General features: G+C 39.9%; 1 protein-coding gene and 1 pseudogene across 9 annotated transcripts; both read left to right on the forward strand.

Moving 5' to 3' along the window:
* The first annotated feature begins 150 nt into the window (after positions 1-150).
* On the forward strand, positions 151-10604 carry LOC136347947 (galectin-8-like). Of its 9 annotated transcripts, none has more exons than XM_066298379.1 (8): positions 151-427; positions 6915-7018; positions 8554-8631; positions 8683-8885; positions 8945-9004; positions 9095-9234; positions 9777-9942; positions 9999-10604. In XM_066298379.1, exons 1-8 carry the CDS (start codon positions 314-316, stop codon positions 10313-10315), a joined length of 1182 nt encoding a protein of 393 aa, XP_066154476.1. In that variant the 5' UTR covers positions 151-313; the 3' UTR covers positions 10316-10604. The 9 variants fall into 9 exon arrangements, with proteins under 9 accessions (XP_066154476.1, XP_066154478.1, XP_066154479.1 ...); XM_066298381.1 differs by lacking the exon at positions 151-427 and adding an exon at positions 734-873; XM_066298382.1 differs by lacking the exon at positions 151-427 and adding an exon at positions 1249-1409.
* Positions 10605-11565: 961 nt separating this feature from the next.
* On the forward strand, positions 11566-12275 carry LOC136347992 (uncharacterized; annotated as a pseudogene).
* The last annotated feature ends 4398 nt before the right edge of the window (positions 12276-16673 follow it).

The following is a 16673-nucleotide window of genomic DNA, read 5'->3' on the forward strand; positions in this document are numbered from 1 at the left end:
GTCAATAATTATAGCCGTGTCACTCCATAAGTTCAAGCACTAGCAAGCAATTGCCAATTAAAATTCATTAACTTTACTATGAGTCAATGAGGCGTGTTATCTGAATGTTTACAAGACCACAATACGCTGCAAACATCGATTTTTGCGAGAGCTTGTAACCTCTATAAATAAGTTTTCATCCAACAAGTTGCATGTAGTGTTTTCCTTGGATGATATTTTTAAAGTGACCAGTGAATCTGGCCAAGTCGACTAATTCTATAATAGTTGGTTTTAGCGTTGTGGACTGAAAAGGTGGTTTTCGAGGAAAGTGATAATGCCCGAACCAGTGGAGACCAAGAAAAAGAGGAGTAAGTGCTGTTGCTGCGACTGCTGCTTCCCTAAAGTGAAGAGATTCTCTCGTGAGGAAATGAAGACTGATTTGCCGCAGGTAAAATCAAAGCCCCATTAGAATAATTTTCAGGAGACCTCAAGGTTTGCTTCAATTACCAGATCAATAATATACATATTCTGTGTTTTGCCCTGGTAACCACGGCGATCCTTTTGAAAACGCATGCTTATATTTATTATCTCATATACTCCGTGCACCAAAGAAGCATTAAAAACAATTGGGGAAGCAAAAGAGGGCGCGGGAGCCCCCCTCCTCATAATGGGAGGTTCCGCTCGCGTCATAGCTTTGCTGCTGGTTGATTCCTGTCCATGTGACAGACACGAAGGTAGGGTTAAGAGAGTTATTTCCTCGATGAGGCGCGGAAAGTGGACTCCTCCTTGGAGGGTGTATCTATAACTACCATGGAGGCCCTAATCTCGCATTTAATGTTGAAGTGTTGTGGTATTCTCCTGGACTGGATTAGACGACGACTGTCTTGGCCTCAGGTAAGGGCGATTGAACTGGGGCTGTTTTTCAGGTATGGAGTAAATGGGCCGTTCGGCTGGCGCAATTGTTGGGGGATTCACCAAAACGCGAGAAAAATGCGGTTTTTCTTGTTAGATTTAAAATATCGGTCCAACGACTTCGAAAGAACTCTCTAGTGAGTCTCTCTTCGGGAAAAATAATTGTGTTTGTTCAGATCTGGTCCCCCTTTCAAGACTTTCAACCTTTTCTTTCACACGCAATTTACATGTGCAAACGATCACGTTTACTTCATGCCAAAGGCTTCCTTGTGCATTTAATAGTGCCGAACCTGAATTTACAGTTGATAGATCTGATCCGGTGCTATCAAGTTCAGCTTCGGTCCTGATTGGAAGGCTCAATAGTGAACAGATTCGAGTTACTGTGAGATTATGTGTTGATAAAATGTTGTTTTTATCATTAAATTTTCTAATTTTAAACGGCGAATTTTGCCAGTATGCAGAGATTAAGCGTGTCGTCCGTATGCTCTAGAATTGGGATTTCGGGAAAAATTGGCTGGGTAAGATGTTTTTTCTTTATGTCTGAGCATTCGTAGAGACACGAGAACCTCTAAACTCGCAATCTGTTGGTTTATTGTTGCCCGAAATAACATCAAAATTTGACCATTTTTATCTGCACTTTTTTTTTCCCGAGACCAAGGCCTTGTGCGAACCCAGACCAGCAAGCTGCCACGAAAGAACCTCATTGCTTGACGAGGTTTCATTCGAGTGCGTGATTTTCAAATTTTCGAAAATGGTGCGAGAAGAAGACAGGGCCATAATTGCTCTATTTTGTTTATGCCTGTTCGTGGGGTGGTCCGTGATCGTCGTTATATTTTTCAGGTGCAGACATCAACCTTCTCAACTTGGTGATGTTTTCTTCCTGTACACGTCGCTCGGGGTGTATTTCTTTGTTGTGTTTCATTTATTTTCGTATTTAACGGGGGTGTGCTAAGCAACATAAATGGTAAGAAATTGCGGAAGGAGGCGTGCCAGTGTTTCGGGTCGTGTCCCCAAATATTCTCGTTTAGATGTTTGGAGACGGTGAAATGGCCTCGATCGCGCTCAAGCTTTCGGGATTTGCGGCTTTTAATATTAATAAATTGAGAAAAAAAATGAAAAATTACTCGCGCAAGATCCTCCGCTGTAAGACGGGATCCTCCTTGGAAAAAGAGGGTCTTCACAACTTTTTTTTTTCGAATATTCAGGTTTTGCTCAAAACACATCATGTTTGGACAATTTTACCTTAAACTATATATATATTTTTTTAATCAAAAACCTTTTGCATTCCGACAGCAGACTATTCGCCGCGGAGGGAGTTTACTCCTCGGCGACAGGTCTGGTTGAAGCACCCGAAATTTGCAAAAATGTTGAACGTAGTGAAGGAAATTCCTACCTTGAGGAGTCTAATTTTTGATTTCATATATTCAGCAATTCCTGGGCGCATAGTAATAGTGTTTATAAAATGCCGAATCCAACGCCGCCGTGCAGTAATTGAGGCCGTCTATGCGCTAAGCATGAGCCTGCTATTCTGCTCTTTTATTGCATTCTCGCCTTTGAAGGGTGCAAATTTTAGCCGATTGGCACTTTACAGTGCATGACAAAAATGTGCTTCATCCAGTGTTTAAATGGTAGGAAAATCCGAAAATTTCCTGTGTACCTGGAAGCGCCAGTAAACGCCACCTTCAGGTTTGCTCGGTCGTGAGTTTCCTCAAAAATTCCCAATTTCAGGTCATTTTGAAAAAAATCGTAAATTGTGTTCGATGTGTCTTTGCCACCTCAAATTTAGAAGCTCTGCAACTTCCGAATTAATCGCACTAAATTTTCAGTAATAAAGTGGCTTCAATGAGGGTGAATGTCTCGGGATACACTTCTCTTGAACCCGTCGCTAAGTTTACTTCGCAGTTTTCAGGATTTGAGCATTCTTTGAAACCGGAAATAAGCAAAGAGACAGTCGCAAACGGTAATTTTACGTAAGAACGTTTTATGGAGAAACCGACGTTTTACCACCTAAATTTTTACGGTAATTTTTGCATCTGTCCACAGCACATCTCATTTTGCCAATTTTTTTCTTTCCGTTCTTTTTTATCTCACATTCCTAACACAATCAAATTGGCCACTCAGGAAATTTACTTGTTGACGAGATTTTATCGAAGCGCGTGATATCGAAATTTTGCGAAAATGATTAGAATGAAAGAAGAAAAATTCTATATATTGAGAGAATTTTTCTATCTCCTATTTTCAGGATGGACATTCTTAATTTTGCTAAATTGCCGAGTCCAGAACGGCCAACTAGTGGTTCCTAATCGCGGTAAACTGGTCGTTGGCCTGGTATTTCATACCATATTTAGTGTTGTCGTTCTTATAGAGCGCGTCAGCCCATTGCGAAGATAGGCAGTCTGCACTTTAGTGCAAACCGAACTGTGCTTCACCGACATTTCAAATGGTAAGGAAAGTTTTATAAAACCCGCAAAATGCCTGTAATTACCACGAAACTTTGTCACTTCTAAAATCCCTGGAATTTCTCCAGAATGGCTGGTTCCTGGTCATCTTGAAAATGCCAATCTCTTACATCTAGATTGAACATTGAGGCACCCTGTATACCTCATTCTTTTAAAAGAAATCACCTATTTTTTACGCATCCCATTTGAAAATCGAAAGTTACGGTCAAGTGCGGTCAAACTAGGAGCTTAAGAACGTTCGATTAGATTGCACTGCGATTATTCCTTTGACGTGAGGCCGGAAAGTTTCGAAATACCGGGCGTCCCAAAAACATTATCTGATGGCAGCAAATGCCACTTGTTTTTCGCGAACTGCCACGAAACGACCATTTACCAATCACGCGATTTGCCGCACTTGCCTGCGGCGCCTGCGCAAATGTCATGTTCCTGGTCGCAATGAGTAGCATTCCGTGCTCGTACGATACAGGGACTATTCTCGACGAGGCTCCATTTGAATGCGTGATAACCCGGATTTCAAAAAATGGTGCCATTAAAAAAGGAGACAAAGCCAAAACTGGTTCTCGGATTCTTCCTTATCGGGTGTTTTGGAATCGTGCAGAGCCACTGCAGATTGCAAAATGGACGGTTAATTATCGTGGATAAATTTGTAATGATCGTTAAGCTTTTGATGCACTTTTTGATTTACGTCTCCATTTTCGGGTGGGCTGGCATATTCTAAAAAACATACCCGTATGTGACTGCTCTTCATCGGAGATTTAATTGGTAAGAAAATTTATCCGCAATGTAGTTTTTCTGAGGTTTTCCTTGGAAAAATGTTATAAACTCGTTTTAAAATGGCGATTTCAGGTAGAATTAGTGTCCTCCATGTTTACTCTCTAAAGATCCGCACTACCCAAAACAGACATTCCGGCACTCTTATCATACATTTTTTTGCCAATTTTCAAGGTTTTTTGAATTTCTTCAGCAACATGTTTTTCACAAAGAGGTGATTTGGTATCGCTCAGAAAGAAGTTAGTTCTTGACGACAAAAGAAGTGATTTTTGACGAAGTTTGCCTAAAGTGCTCAAAAACTGATAATAATTTCGAACAATGTTCGAAGACCCGCTGCAAAATCGGGGGATCCAGTTCATGGTAGGCTTAATTGGAGGATGGATCGCCATTGCGATTCTCCTCAGCAGATGGCACCGAGGGCGGTTCGATGGTATAGATGGTCTGCGACTAATCATGGCCGCTTGTATGTATTTATTCTGCGTCATCATCCTTTTCGGGTGGTGGCTAGCCTAAAGCCTGACCTGGCCCAATTGCACATTTAAGTGCATCATCAAATGCGCTTCATCCGTAATGTAAGAGGTAAGGAAAGTCCGTCATTTTACATGCGCGCAGGTGTAGTTCAACCACCTCTAGAAAGCGGGGAAAAGTCGTTAGAACCTGAGAAAAAAATGCAACTTTTTGCCTAAATTTAGGGCTCACCTGCAGAGAAAAGTGGCTTAAAAAAAGTTACATTTTTAATAAAGTTTTGCCTTCTTTTGAGTTCAACAGATTGAAACATTTACGATTTTTGCCTTGAAACAACTCCGACTTCCCATGGACAACTTTTATCTCGCCCAAATTTCCAGGATTTGAGCCTATACATTCTCTTTCTATATATTCTCTATAAAATGAGGAGAAAAGCCCCCTTTTACGGTTCAAGTCAAAGCTTTTCGAGCTTGGCAATGTAACTTGCAGTATCATAACATATCTGCTTAAAAGTTTTCAGTTTTGGAAGCGCTGTATCTCCCTTCCAACAATTTTAACGCAACTTTCTAGCTTTAAATTGAAATTTTTAGTTTATTAGCGAAAATAGTTTCCAGAAATGCAAAATTCCAACGAAATTATTGAAATATATCGCCGTAATGCCCTCCTGGCGTCCTCAATGGCACTCAAATTTTCACAATCTGTATCTTGAAATATGGTTCGTAGATTGAAAGAAAAAGCAAAAGTTCTTGCTGCCCAGAAACCCAAATTTTTAAGTGCAATTTTTTTCATTTTTGTATTCCTATATCAAATAATTCCACTCATTTCTCGGTGAAGTCTCGCTCAAGTGGGTGATAACTCGAATTTTAAAAAATGACATTAAAACATGAAATTATAAGATTAATCATATTTCTTGCATTCCTCCTGATCGGTTGGGCTATAATCCTGTATAATCATTGCCAACGGAATCAATACGGAAGACTCGTTATTGTGGAGAGATATCATATGTTTGCAAGATATGTGTTGCACTTCTGGCTTTGCATGTATCTTTATATTTTAATGTAAAAAACATGCCCCTGTGGTCGTGCACCTTCATAGATAATTCAAATGGTAAGAAAATTGATCCGCAATGTAATATTTCCGGGTCCCTCTTCAGATAAAATAATTACCTTCCATACTTGATATCAGATGTTTACCAAAACCGAAGATTCGCACTGCCCAGAAAACACATTCCATCGATCTTATCTTGATTTTTTGGCAGTTTTCAAGGCATTTTTTTGCCACTCCTTCAATAACATATCTCTCACAAAGGAACTAGTTCTCGACGACCTTTTATTCAAATACGTGATAGCCGATAATTATTTCTAAAAATGGTTGGAAATCCAGAAAATGCCTTAGTGAACGAGTTCCTGGTAGTCCTGCTTGCAGGATGGATAATCATAGCAGGATTTTCTTGCCAGTGGGACCGGGGGCGCATCATAGCCGTAGATGGCAACGCAATGATCCTCTGTCTCACCATGTACTTCTTTTGCTGCGCTATCGTTTACGGGTGGCGCACTTAAGGCGAAATTCCAATTGAACACGCACCCCTGACTGTATTTCAACGATTATTTCAACGGTAAGAAAACCTGTACATTCTTTGAAAATTGGGCCAATTGACTGGGGTCCTTCCGGCAATACTGCCGCTCCATTGGCCAAGGTAGCGGTTTGACACAGGGGGGATGGGAAGTTTATGAACTCGCCTGGTAATTTTTTTAAATTAAATTTTTTCAGGTAAAAACAATCAGTTCGAAACCTGATTAGTGAAATTTTTTTCAACTTATTGACAAGAAACTCATATCCCCCCGACGCTTGCTTTTTCTCTGGCTTATTTACCCGCGTATGAGCGAAAGTGCCTTTGAACTGCGCATTCCCGACAAGAAACGAATCCAATCAATAAAACTTAACATGATCAGCTATATTACCTCCAAGTGGCACAACTCGTTATTCCTGATTTTAAAAATAAATTACCATCATATTTTCAACAGTGTAATCCAATGTGACGAACTGTCCATTCTAATTATTGTCCTATTATTAAACAGTTGCATTCTACGCAAGCTCACACACTCCCAGGTAGGCAATTCACAATGAGTCAGACAGAGATACCTTTAGTGAAGTGTTTCCCATGTAAAACATAAAACCCAGCTGGTAGATATTGTTTTACTTGCAATGCTGTTAGCTGATTATCAACTATTATTATTTGTTTAATAATGTACCAAAGTGTTTATTGTGACTGCTATGGAGCTCGCAGCCGATGCCTTGGAGTTTGATTTTGTTGTTTTTGATCCTCAGGTTAACAAGGCAGCTGATGCAGTTTACGTTAAGGACATAAATGAACCGTTGAAGCCGGGATCTTGTATTGTTATAAGAGGAACCGTCAAACCACACTGCAAAAGGTAAGCAGAATACGCTCTTTAGTCGTTCATGGTGGACGTGCAATGGCACATACATAAATATTTATTTAGAGGTTTAATTTGGTCTGAAATAAATGATATATGGTGTTTGTCGACTTATTATCGCATTTTGTTTTGAACCACGCTTGATAACCATTTTAGAAGTTTAAATATATTTAAAATTTTTTTAAACGTAATTTATATGAAAAATTTCAATATTCGCAACTTGAGTTACACATTTTCACACACAACTTATTATCGTGTAGCAGTTCATTAATAACCAAACCACCGAAAAGTGCTTTGCAAGCGCCATGTCTACGGTAAACAATAATATCGTCAGCTTGTGATTTAGCAAATCGTCATGGAAATTCCACAAATCTACAGCTGTGACGAGTAGGTGGCGACATGGTGTGATTGGTTTAACCAATAATCCACATATTTTATTACCTCTTTTCTATTTGTTTTTCACATTTTTCCACACGCTTATGTTTCGCATTAATTAGGTCTTCCACGATTTCGGAACAATTCGGAAAAAATTGTGACGTTCCAACATGTGCTCTTATCTGAAAGCCAATGCTTGTCCAGTTACGATCTCGAATTCCACGTGTTTCCATGCTCTTTAAAGCGGCCTGGGGCTTAAAGGAAACCAGCAGAATCCTGCAGGAAGAATATACAGGGCCTTGAAGAAATCAATAATCATAGCTTTAAGCGTCACCGCCTGAGGGCGTCGATTCTTACTTTTGTAATTCTGTAGCTCAGAACATTTTTGTGCGAGAGCGCTTTTGAAAGACGTTTTTGCACATTTTGCAGAATTAAAATGTTTATTTCGAGGCTCAGAAATTGTTATTCGAACACAGGAAATTTCGATTTTCTGAGGTTGGCGTTCCAATCGCCGTTTTGCCCATAGAACATCGTTGATATTTGGGAGACGTCAACAAGCGATTAGAAGCGGACCTCCGTGAAAAAAGTTGGTTTCATTGAAAATATGGAAATAATCGGTTGGGAATTGATTAGAGCTGTAGTACAAACTACATTGAGAAAGAGGCATTATCGTCTGCTCTTCTCTTCGATTTGTTCTCGGGATCATAATTTCTCCTTAATTTCCTTGAAATTTTCCCTTTTTAATACCTTCATGCCTGCAACAATTCGCCGGCAAGGCTCGTTAAATTTAATTTTTATGCTTACACACAACCAAGAAGGTGGTTTTACTGTTATTAACTTTAGTATTAAATTCGGATGTAAAAAGTTACATGGGGCTGGATATAATATTCCCACTGAGCTTTTAGCCGAGACCATCTCCTTTTAATGAAATCATAAAGTAAATGCATTCCTCCTCGTGCTTTTAATACTCTATTTACTTTTTCCCGGAGAATGTTCTTTATGTCCCGGGAAGATATAGGAGTTTACGAACGCCATAATACGTTTTTGTCTCCCTAAATACGTTATTTGTTGCGAAGCTCCGGAGAAAAGCTTTTAACCGAATTATAATCGATCTTGGGTGGATTTTTCCTAATGGAAGTTTCTGCTAATTATTGCAGGTTCGCAATAAACCTACTCCATGTGCGAGGACCTAAACTTGACATAGTCTTCCATTTTAATCCTAGGCTAGCATTAAGGTAACTACAGGACTGTTATTACCAGCGTAAGTCTAAACGGTTATTTCACAGATGGATAGTAAGGAACTCGCTGTTGAACAGCTCGTGGGGGGAGGAAGAAATAACCACAGTTGAAAAATTTCATTTGGATCGCAACAAAACCTTTGAACTGCAGATTGTAGCTTCAGAACATGAGTTTTTGGTAGCTTTGGACGGACGTCATATTTGTGCCTACACTTACAGGACATCTTTAGAAAAAGTCAATAAGATCGAAGGTAAGCTTCCAGGGCAGCCACCCTTAATTAACAAGTTAAAGTCAATTTCTGTCTTCTAGTGGATGGTTTTGAGGTAGAAGGGGTAGAGATAATGAGGCAAATAAAAACATATCCGTCAGGTTAGAGTGTGGTTTGATTGCTGTTTGTCTTTTGATCGTTCTCTTTCTGAGAAATAATATCTGATAATAAATCTGATAAAAATGTTTCAGTGGAAGGAGCCATTGATGTAGAGAGCCTAAACACCACCTCGGTGGATGTCTATCCATCAGCAACATCGGCGGCGAATGTTCCATTCACAATTCCATTGGGAAATGTGTCAAATGGAGACGATTCACCTGAACAGAATCTGGTAAGATGAAGCTTTTTCCATTATTTCACGGCGTTATCCATAAAGCTTAAAAAGTTGAGAAGTCTGGGAATATAGTACACTCTCGCGTTTGCTCCAAGATATAGGTAATGCCATCCAGGTTTATATCAGTAATAAAATCGGTTCGGAAAAGTTTAAAAGCGTAAGTAGCTATAACCAACCGATGATGTTACACAGTCTATTTTCGACTGTTCCCTCAGGAACTATATAAAGAGGATTAAAATTTCTCTCCAGTCTATAACTTTGCGTTGAAATACTTTTCACGTACCAAGAACGGCAGTTTCAAGCTATTTCTTGCAAAAATGTAAAAATTGCAAGCTCTCATCAACGTCTTCGATCCGCCTTTCAGGGGCTTTAAAAATTTCCGTTATGCACTGGGGACAACGATTTTCATGCGAAAAGCAATCCTTTAGTCTTAGCACGCCACTGTACTACTCGGCCTTGAGGTTAAAAATGATTAGTTTTTTTTTTTTAACTAAATAACTCCTTGACGCAACTAAAATTGCAAAGTGTGCTTTTTCCAGGTTGTTCCCGTTACAGCTAAATTTCCCTGTAACTTCAAAGTTGGCTGGCAACTTGAGGTCGTCGGCAAAGTAAAAATCCTTCCGTCCGCCTTTTACATCAACTTACAACAAGGCGATAAATTGTGGCCTCATCCTGTGATACCACTACACCTCAATCCAAGATTCTGTAAGTGAAAATGAAATTTTCGAACGTTTCAATTTCCCGTTTTCCTCCCTGTTCAGACACGGCCTATGGCAACCATCTCTTCGTGCGAAACTCCTGGATAAACGGTCAATGGGATACAGAAGAACGCACCCCTGGTTTCCAATTTACACCTGGAAAGCTCTTCCATTTGGCTGTAAGGATGAATCCAGATAACTTCGGAGTATGGATTGATGGCACCTTAGCTGGTGAATTTCGATTCAGAACTCCTGTGGACAATATCGACACCGTTTACATACACGGAGACCTTCACGTGAAGAGTGTTCACCTCAAAGACTATATTGACGACAAATATTTTAGTCAAAGCAGAGAGAAGTTAAGCAATTATAGTCTGTAAAACTTTGTAATAAATGTATTGTTGTTGTTTGTTGCCTGTTTATTGCAGGTTTTGTGATGCTATTCCTATTTAATTATCTACTTCTTCAGACTGCATTTTACTTAATAATAATGGCAATTTTAATCTGTTTTCATTTCCTTTGTTTGACGTATTTGATAGTTCCCATTTAATTTTATTTAATTGCATGTTTTTATTATTGTCTATCTTTTTTTGTATTTTAACTCACGCGTTTGTTACGAATTCAGCTGTCTTTTAACCAATTATAATGATGAAGCCATTGAATCAACAAGAGCTCGTTTTATTCGTCCCGATTTCCTAGATCATTCTTTACGTCAAATTTTTAAGTTGGGGTGTTAACCAAACACAATTTAACCCCTTCTGGCAACTTTGAAAAGGGACAGGTCGGTGAGGATTTGCTTAGACGTAATAGGGGCGAAATCTCAGGTAATTCTGTCAGATTTTGATTCATCGAAACAGGGGTTTAATGGCTGAAAAATGTTGTAATTTGATGTATTTAGGGGGTGATTTAGGAATGCGTAATATCCAGATTATTTTGGAGTTGCTAATTGCATGCCACGGGAATTGATCTGATTATCGAGGGGTATTTTCTAGCTCAGAGAGCACAGATTCCTCTATGAGTACTCTATAGGTATATATCGCGTTACTCCTGCCCAACCCCCCTTTTCGCCCCCACTCTCCTTTTTTTACATACAAATTTTCTTCTTGAAGATGCTCAAGATGTACTGAGCCCCTCCAGCCTTACTTTATTTTTTCCCCTATTTCCCACTTCAAAATTTTCTTCTAATAATGTTCAAAGCATTCCTCATCACTTATGACTCTATCGACCCAACAGCTTAACCATGATCACCATAAATTTTCCTGTAAAACTCTATAGAAACAAAATTGGCCCAAACGTGGCAATACGTCACGTTAACGAATAGCCCCTTTGTTTTACAGCTTTTAGCCAAATTAGAAATTATTGGATTGTAGTTTATCATACATGTTTATCGCACTCGATTATAAATTAAAATTACTCGCCAGGAAAAATGTGTTTCATGGGTGTTTTATGCTTTGAGTGCTGGGCTTACCGGTTGAGTAAAGATATTGAGTTTCATCAGAAAAACTTTCATTTCACTGCAACTTTTGTGTAGCACTAAAGCCCCCAACAATTCAAGGTCATTATTGAAATTGGGGTTTTTCGGAAAATTGGGTTTTAGTGCTAACTGCACCTTTTTCTTTCGTCACTTTTGATGTCACCGATAATCGGCAATTTGGCTCTGATTTTGAACAACAATTTGCCAGATATAAACGAAATCCTGGAGACATACGAGGGAACGATTAAAACTAGAGCTGAAGGCATTGACCTCAAAACTGACCCTGCATTAAAAAATTTCGTATCTAAGACGGGCGGGCATCTACATTGATCCTGCACAGAGGCGAGTGGATACATTCAACGACCTCCGTGGTCTTCAGTCCTTTTGCTCCCGTCAAATTTTGCAATGGAACGTAGCTCTACCCTACTGTTTGCTCGGAAGTAATGCTTAGCAACCTAGCAATTATTCTGGGCTAGCTGTCGGGATCGCTCATATGGCGCTTAAGCTGGTATGCGGACACTGAAAGGAATTCCAGGTTTAGGTAATCATCTGTTTTTAGGTTTGGTTGGGGGTCGTCGTGATCTGCTGCGCCATGGCGGCAGTAGAATCTGCGGAAGTAATCGGCATTTGCTACAGGATCCAGTTGAACGACCCGGCGATTCATCAAGGCCCGAAGAATTCGCTTCGACAACTCAAGGATGGCCTTCACTGCCATGGATTCCTACGAGATTAACCGATCCACAATGTTCGACGTAATAGGGACTACCGCTACATATTTTGTAGTCCTCGTTCAGTTTTACGATACATGCAAAGGCGCTCCCGAAGGAACTATCATCGCGAATGCTTCAGATGTTCCTTCGAAATAAACTCTTTTATACGAAGATGCGTTATTATATCCATCTGTATGCAAAATAAGCAGTTTACCAATCCGCATTTTGCTTCTTGGAGATGAGATGGAAACCAATCAAGGCCACGCCAAGGCTCCCAATCGAAAAAGCACAAAGTAAAATATACGGGCTTACCAGGGGATATATTTTAGTCTTCCACGAGAAAATCGAAATAGAGGTCGGAATCTTTCCTGGGAAATTTATTTACCATACATTCAGAAGTAATTGAAATCGATATCCATTATTCCTGGATATATATGGAAGTGCACTGATTTTAATACATCAGGATCGGAAAACTCTGGCATTTGGTCCTCGTTTTTATATCTCGAAAACTTTCCAAATTGCTCGATATTTGGCGAGCACATCGATGATAATTTCCAGAACGACCACATTGTTGTTACAGATTGCGTTACTATTTATTATTATTACACTAAACCCATATTGGTCTGTTCGATTTCCGGCCAAACGTCGCTGTTCTAATGAAATATTGTAAATAAATGCGAGTGGTCTACCAACAATGGATATTGTCAAATAATGTTTTCGGCCAGAAGAGGAACATTGAATTGAATCCCGACGAAACAATTCGATTAGGAGTAAATGCAAAATTTAATTTCGTTACCTCATGATAAGATTTTTTTTAGCAACGAACTGAAATTCATATCACACAACGCAGAAGCAACTGCTCATTGCCGTAGGCAGTTAATTTGATTATTCTGCTTCGGCACGCCGCTGTTTCTCGCCCGAACCAGTTGCGGATTTGACGGTTTTTCACCAACGCCCACGTATTGTTGTTAGATTATTAATAAATTATTATTGTTACTCACGTATCGTTCAAATCGCGTATATTTTTATTTGCAACACAGAATGCCACGATTGAGGGTCGCGCCACGTAAAATGGCGAATGACGTCACGCGCTACGAAAACATTTCTACCGAGGAGGCTTCGAAACGATTTGACACCGGACCCGTATGTCGTTGACGCGTTCGTCTGCGCAATCTCGAGTTGGAGCAAACGAACCTAACCTCACTTAAATACGCTTCTGTTTAGCTTCGCTATTACATGAATTTTACAAAAATAATTCTTTTCAAGACTCCATGGACTCGTGCGTTTGCCAGTTAAAGGTTTCTGAGTGCTAAAAAAGGTGTTTACATTCGGGCAGAAGGGCTCTATGATCGAGTCTTGCTGGAATCGCATTTTCGCGACACTACCAGTTACGTCGTGAAATTGATTTTGAAAAGTGGGGCGTTCAAAGGAATATTGGGAAGTGGTAGGCTAACCGAACGCACCTTAGAACTTGTTGAAAATGTGAGGCGAGTAGTCGATGAAAATCCCAGTACACGTTTAAGAAAACTTCCTCAACAAGTGGGCCTATCGGCACTCATTTACCACTCGTTTAATTATTTTAAGACAATCTGGGATTAGATTGCTACAAGGTGCAAGAGCACCAGGAACTGCAGCCGCCGGGCTACGGGAAGGGACTGAGATATTGCCATTGGTTGAAAGTTTAAGTCTCGAAAAAGACCATTTCTGAAACAAAATCAAACCACAATAAAGGCGAACGGAGTCGTATTTAAGTGGGGTTAGGTCCATTTCTTATGCTCGAGATTATGTTGGAGAACCTATCAAAGACATACGGGCTCGGCGTCAAATAATTCCAAAGCCTACTTCGAAGTTCCTTTTAAAACGCACGGTATAAATTGAATATGCTAAAAAAGGATAAAGATATATTTCGACGTCTAGACATAACCCTACTTTTTGCGCGGTTGCCGCTTAATTCGTTGATGTTTCGATTTAATTTTTGGCGGCAAAAATTTATTCTTGACTAGAACTGAAACGGCGCTTCTGCTCATTATCGGTGTTGTTATTGTTGTTTACGTAATGCCCGAATCCTTAAACGGTCGGCGTAAGCGGCTTATAGTGTTCCTTATTAACTATTTTGAAAGACAGTTGGAAAATAATCCTCGTTGGTAGCGTCTTTCGAATGCATTGAATTTGAATTTGCCCATCATAAGTGAAATATCAGAGGCAATTTTCCCCCAAGAAGAATCGAAGGAGAAAGGAACCAGTGACTGACGTACCATTATTAGGTTTTAGCGCTACCCGTAACGGAACTTTTAATATGTATAAAAATCGTAAACGTTTAATGGACGTTTTTGTTCGTTGGCATGATAATTTGCTCTGGATCCGACAACACTGCTGAATACCAACAGTGCTGCTCCAACACCTGACAAATTCCCGCTCCACATTCATTTTGAGAAGATGTGGCATCGGTGCTGGTGTGAAGCCTGTGACGTGCCTAAAAAGTTGCGTCGTTCGAACCATGGGTGATTATTCACTGTGAAATGTGGTGACGTAGGAGGTTGCGTTTGCACCTGGAATCAAAATTTTTCCTGCTGTTCACGAAGGGCCCCCTCGCTGCGCCACTGCTTCTCAACAAATCGAGTTGCAAATTTGACGGTTGATTCAAATCGTTTCGGGCGATTATTTATTGTGAAGTTCATCGCCGAGACGGTTAATTTAAGTGTTTTTTTATCGCACATCTCGTCAGAGATGGGGTAGAAAAACGATCTTCTTACCGGTCGAGAGCTTTGAGCTTCCTCCATAATTGTCAGCTAAAACATGATAATGCGACGTGGAGAGGCATGAAACCGAATCGGGTGAAAACGTGACTTCAGACACAGAAAAAAAACACAATTCTCGTTAGCGATGGGGTATTGCAGCGATTTTCCTGGGTAGATGTGTCTGGATCCTCTGGAAAATCACAGATTTCACGTGGAATTTATGGAGCAACATGGAGAGAGCTTAGACAACGAAACTTGAGCTGGTGCAGGTTTGAAAGTAGAACGCGGAGATATGTTAAAGCGACGAAGTGTTGATGGCTCGATAGCCCTCAGTCTTTCCAGCAAATCGCAATATTTTTCATCCTAATTTACAGAGCGGTGCAGAGGAGCACAGACAGAGAATCCGCCGAAGAACGTTGGGTTCATTGCTTTTTATTAAGGGACAAAAATAGGTACTTGCTTTAAGGGGGGTCCTTTTCGCACCGAAACCGGGCAAATTTGGCCCAGCCAAGCTCCTCATCCCGATCACTTCCAGGACGTTTAAAAAATAATTACCGCCAATTTCCTAATTAACGTTTTTTGGACGTTTTTCTGGAATAGCCAAACTTTATTAATCAAACTTAACTAACAAGTAGCAGCTTTTACAAGTTTCCTCGTAACTTACAAAACCAAATTAGAAAATTTACCCTTCCCTTGCCATTGGATTTACTAGAGCGATAAAAATAACAAATGAGCACGTAAATAAAGACTTTATCTAATTTACCAGTAACCATCTTCGAATTTAGTTAGCTTAGAAATTTATTGTGATCAAGATTGAGCCAGTTCCAGCAAGAAAGTTTCCTGTGGTGCCCTCAGGATAAGTATTACGATGATGTAGTGTTTCGATAATGTGGACCATTGTCTTCGATTGCGCCCTTAAAGAGCCTTATCAAGGGGTCATTTTGCTAATTGGTCTATAATGCTTTACGAACTTTTCCAGTACCTCGGATATCAAACTTTTGAAGCCTCTTAAACAAGTTTCGCGTGCAAAGTTTATGCTGATATTATCAGGAAAGAACTCTGGATTAAAACGTCACTTGGTATTCCGCAACTGTTTCTTATACGTTATTAAATTGTCAACTTTTGGCTGTAATCCCTTGACGCCGGAACTTTTTAATCTCGAGAGCGGTGTTTTCATGAACTCGTCCCAAATCCTAAATTAAATCTGGAGAGCCGTGACATCTTGCTCAAACTTATTACATTGCCAGATTGGATATACCACGAAGGAGGAAAATTATATTGAGATCACCAGAGCCTCCGTCTGAGGCTGCTCTCCGAAAAAATCTCAGAGATCAGACTAATGCCGGCTCAAAATTCAATTTAACCCCTAAAAGCTTAACAAAGGGGCCGCTCCTAACATTGTTATGATTAATATTGCGAGCACGTCTGTGCCAAAAATAACGATGAAAAAGTATGATTAAAATGTGTTTCCCTCTAATCGTTAAAAGTTGACGGCATAATAAGAAACAAGGAGCAAGTGCTGAATACGAAGAGCCGGGAAATGCGTAAAACGGGGCTAACAGAAAATTAAATTTCGCCACAGATTACAAAGCAAGTCCAAAGCCCTGGGGAGCGAAATCTTTCGAGGATGGAATACGTATTAGAAATCTCGAGATGTAAATGTAATTTGTCGGGTTACATGTTACCTCAGCCCTCGCTTCTTCTGCTCGACTCAGGAAAAAATCCTGGAAACTCCGATTTACTTGGTTTTAAGAAACTCCCCTTAGATCCGATTACATCAATAAATAAATTCACTTCAAAACTCATCATTTTACGG

This window comes from Euwallacea fornicatus, chromosome 30 (genome assembly GCF_040115645.1).
Source record: "Euwallacea fornicatus isolate EFF26 chromosome 30, ASM4011564v1, whole genome shotgun sequence".
Lineage (NCBI taxonomy): Eukaryota > Metazoa > Arthropoda > Insecta > Coleoptera > Curculionidae > Euwallacea > Euwallacea fornicatus.

Bases quoted from the DNA above. Each gene is read 5' to 3' on its own strand.
- LOC136347947 (XM_066298377.1), top strand. From the start codon at position 6,465: ATGAGCGAAAGTGCCTTTGAACTGCGCATTCCCGACAAGAAACGAATC. The intron at 8,886-8,944 runs GTAAGCTTCCAG...TCTGTCTTCTAG, and splicing joins AAAAGTCAATAAGATCGAAG to TGGATGGTTTTGAGGTAGAA. The intron at 9,005-9,094 runs GTTAGAGTGTGG...AAAATGTTTCAG, and splicing joins AATAAAAACATATCCGTCAG to TGGAAGGAGCCATTGATGTA.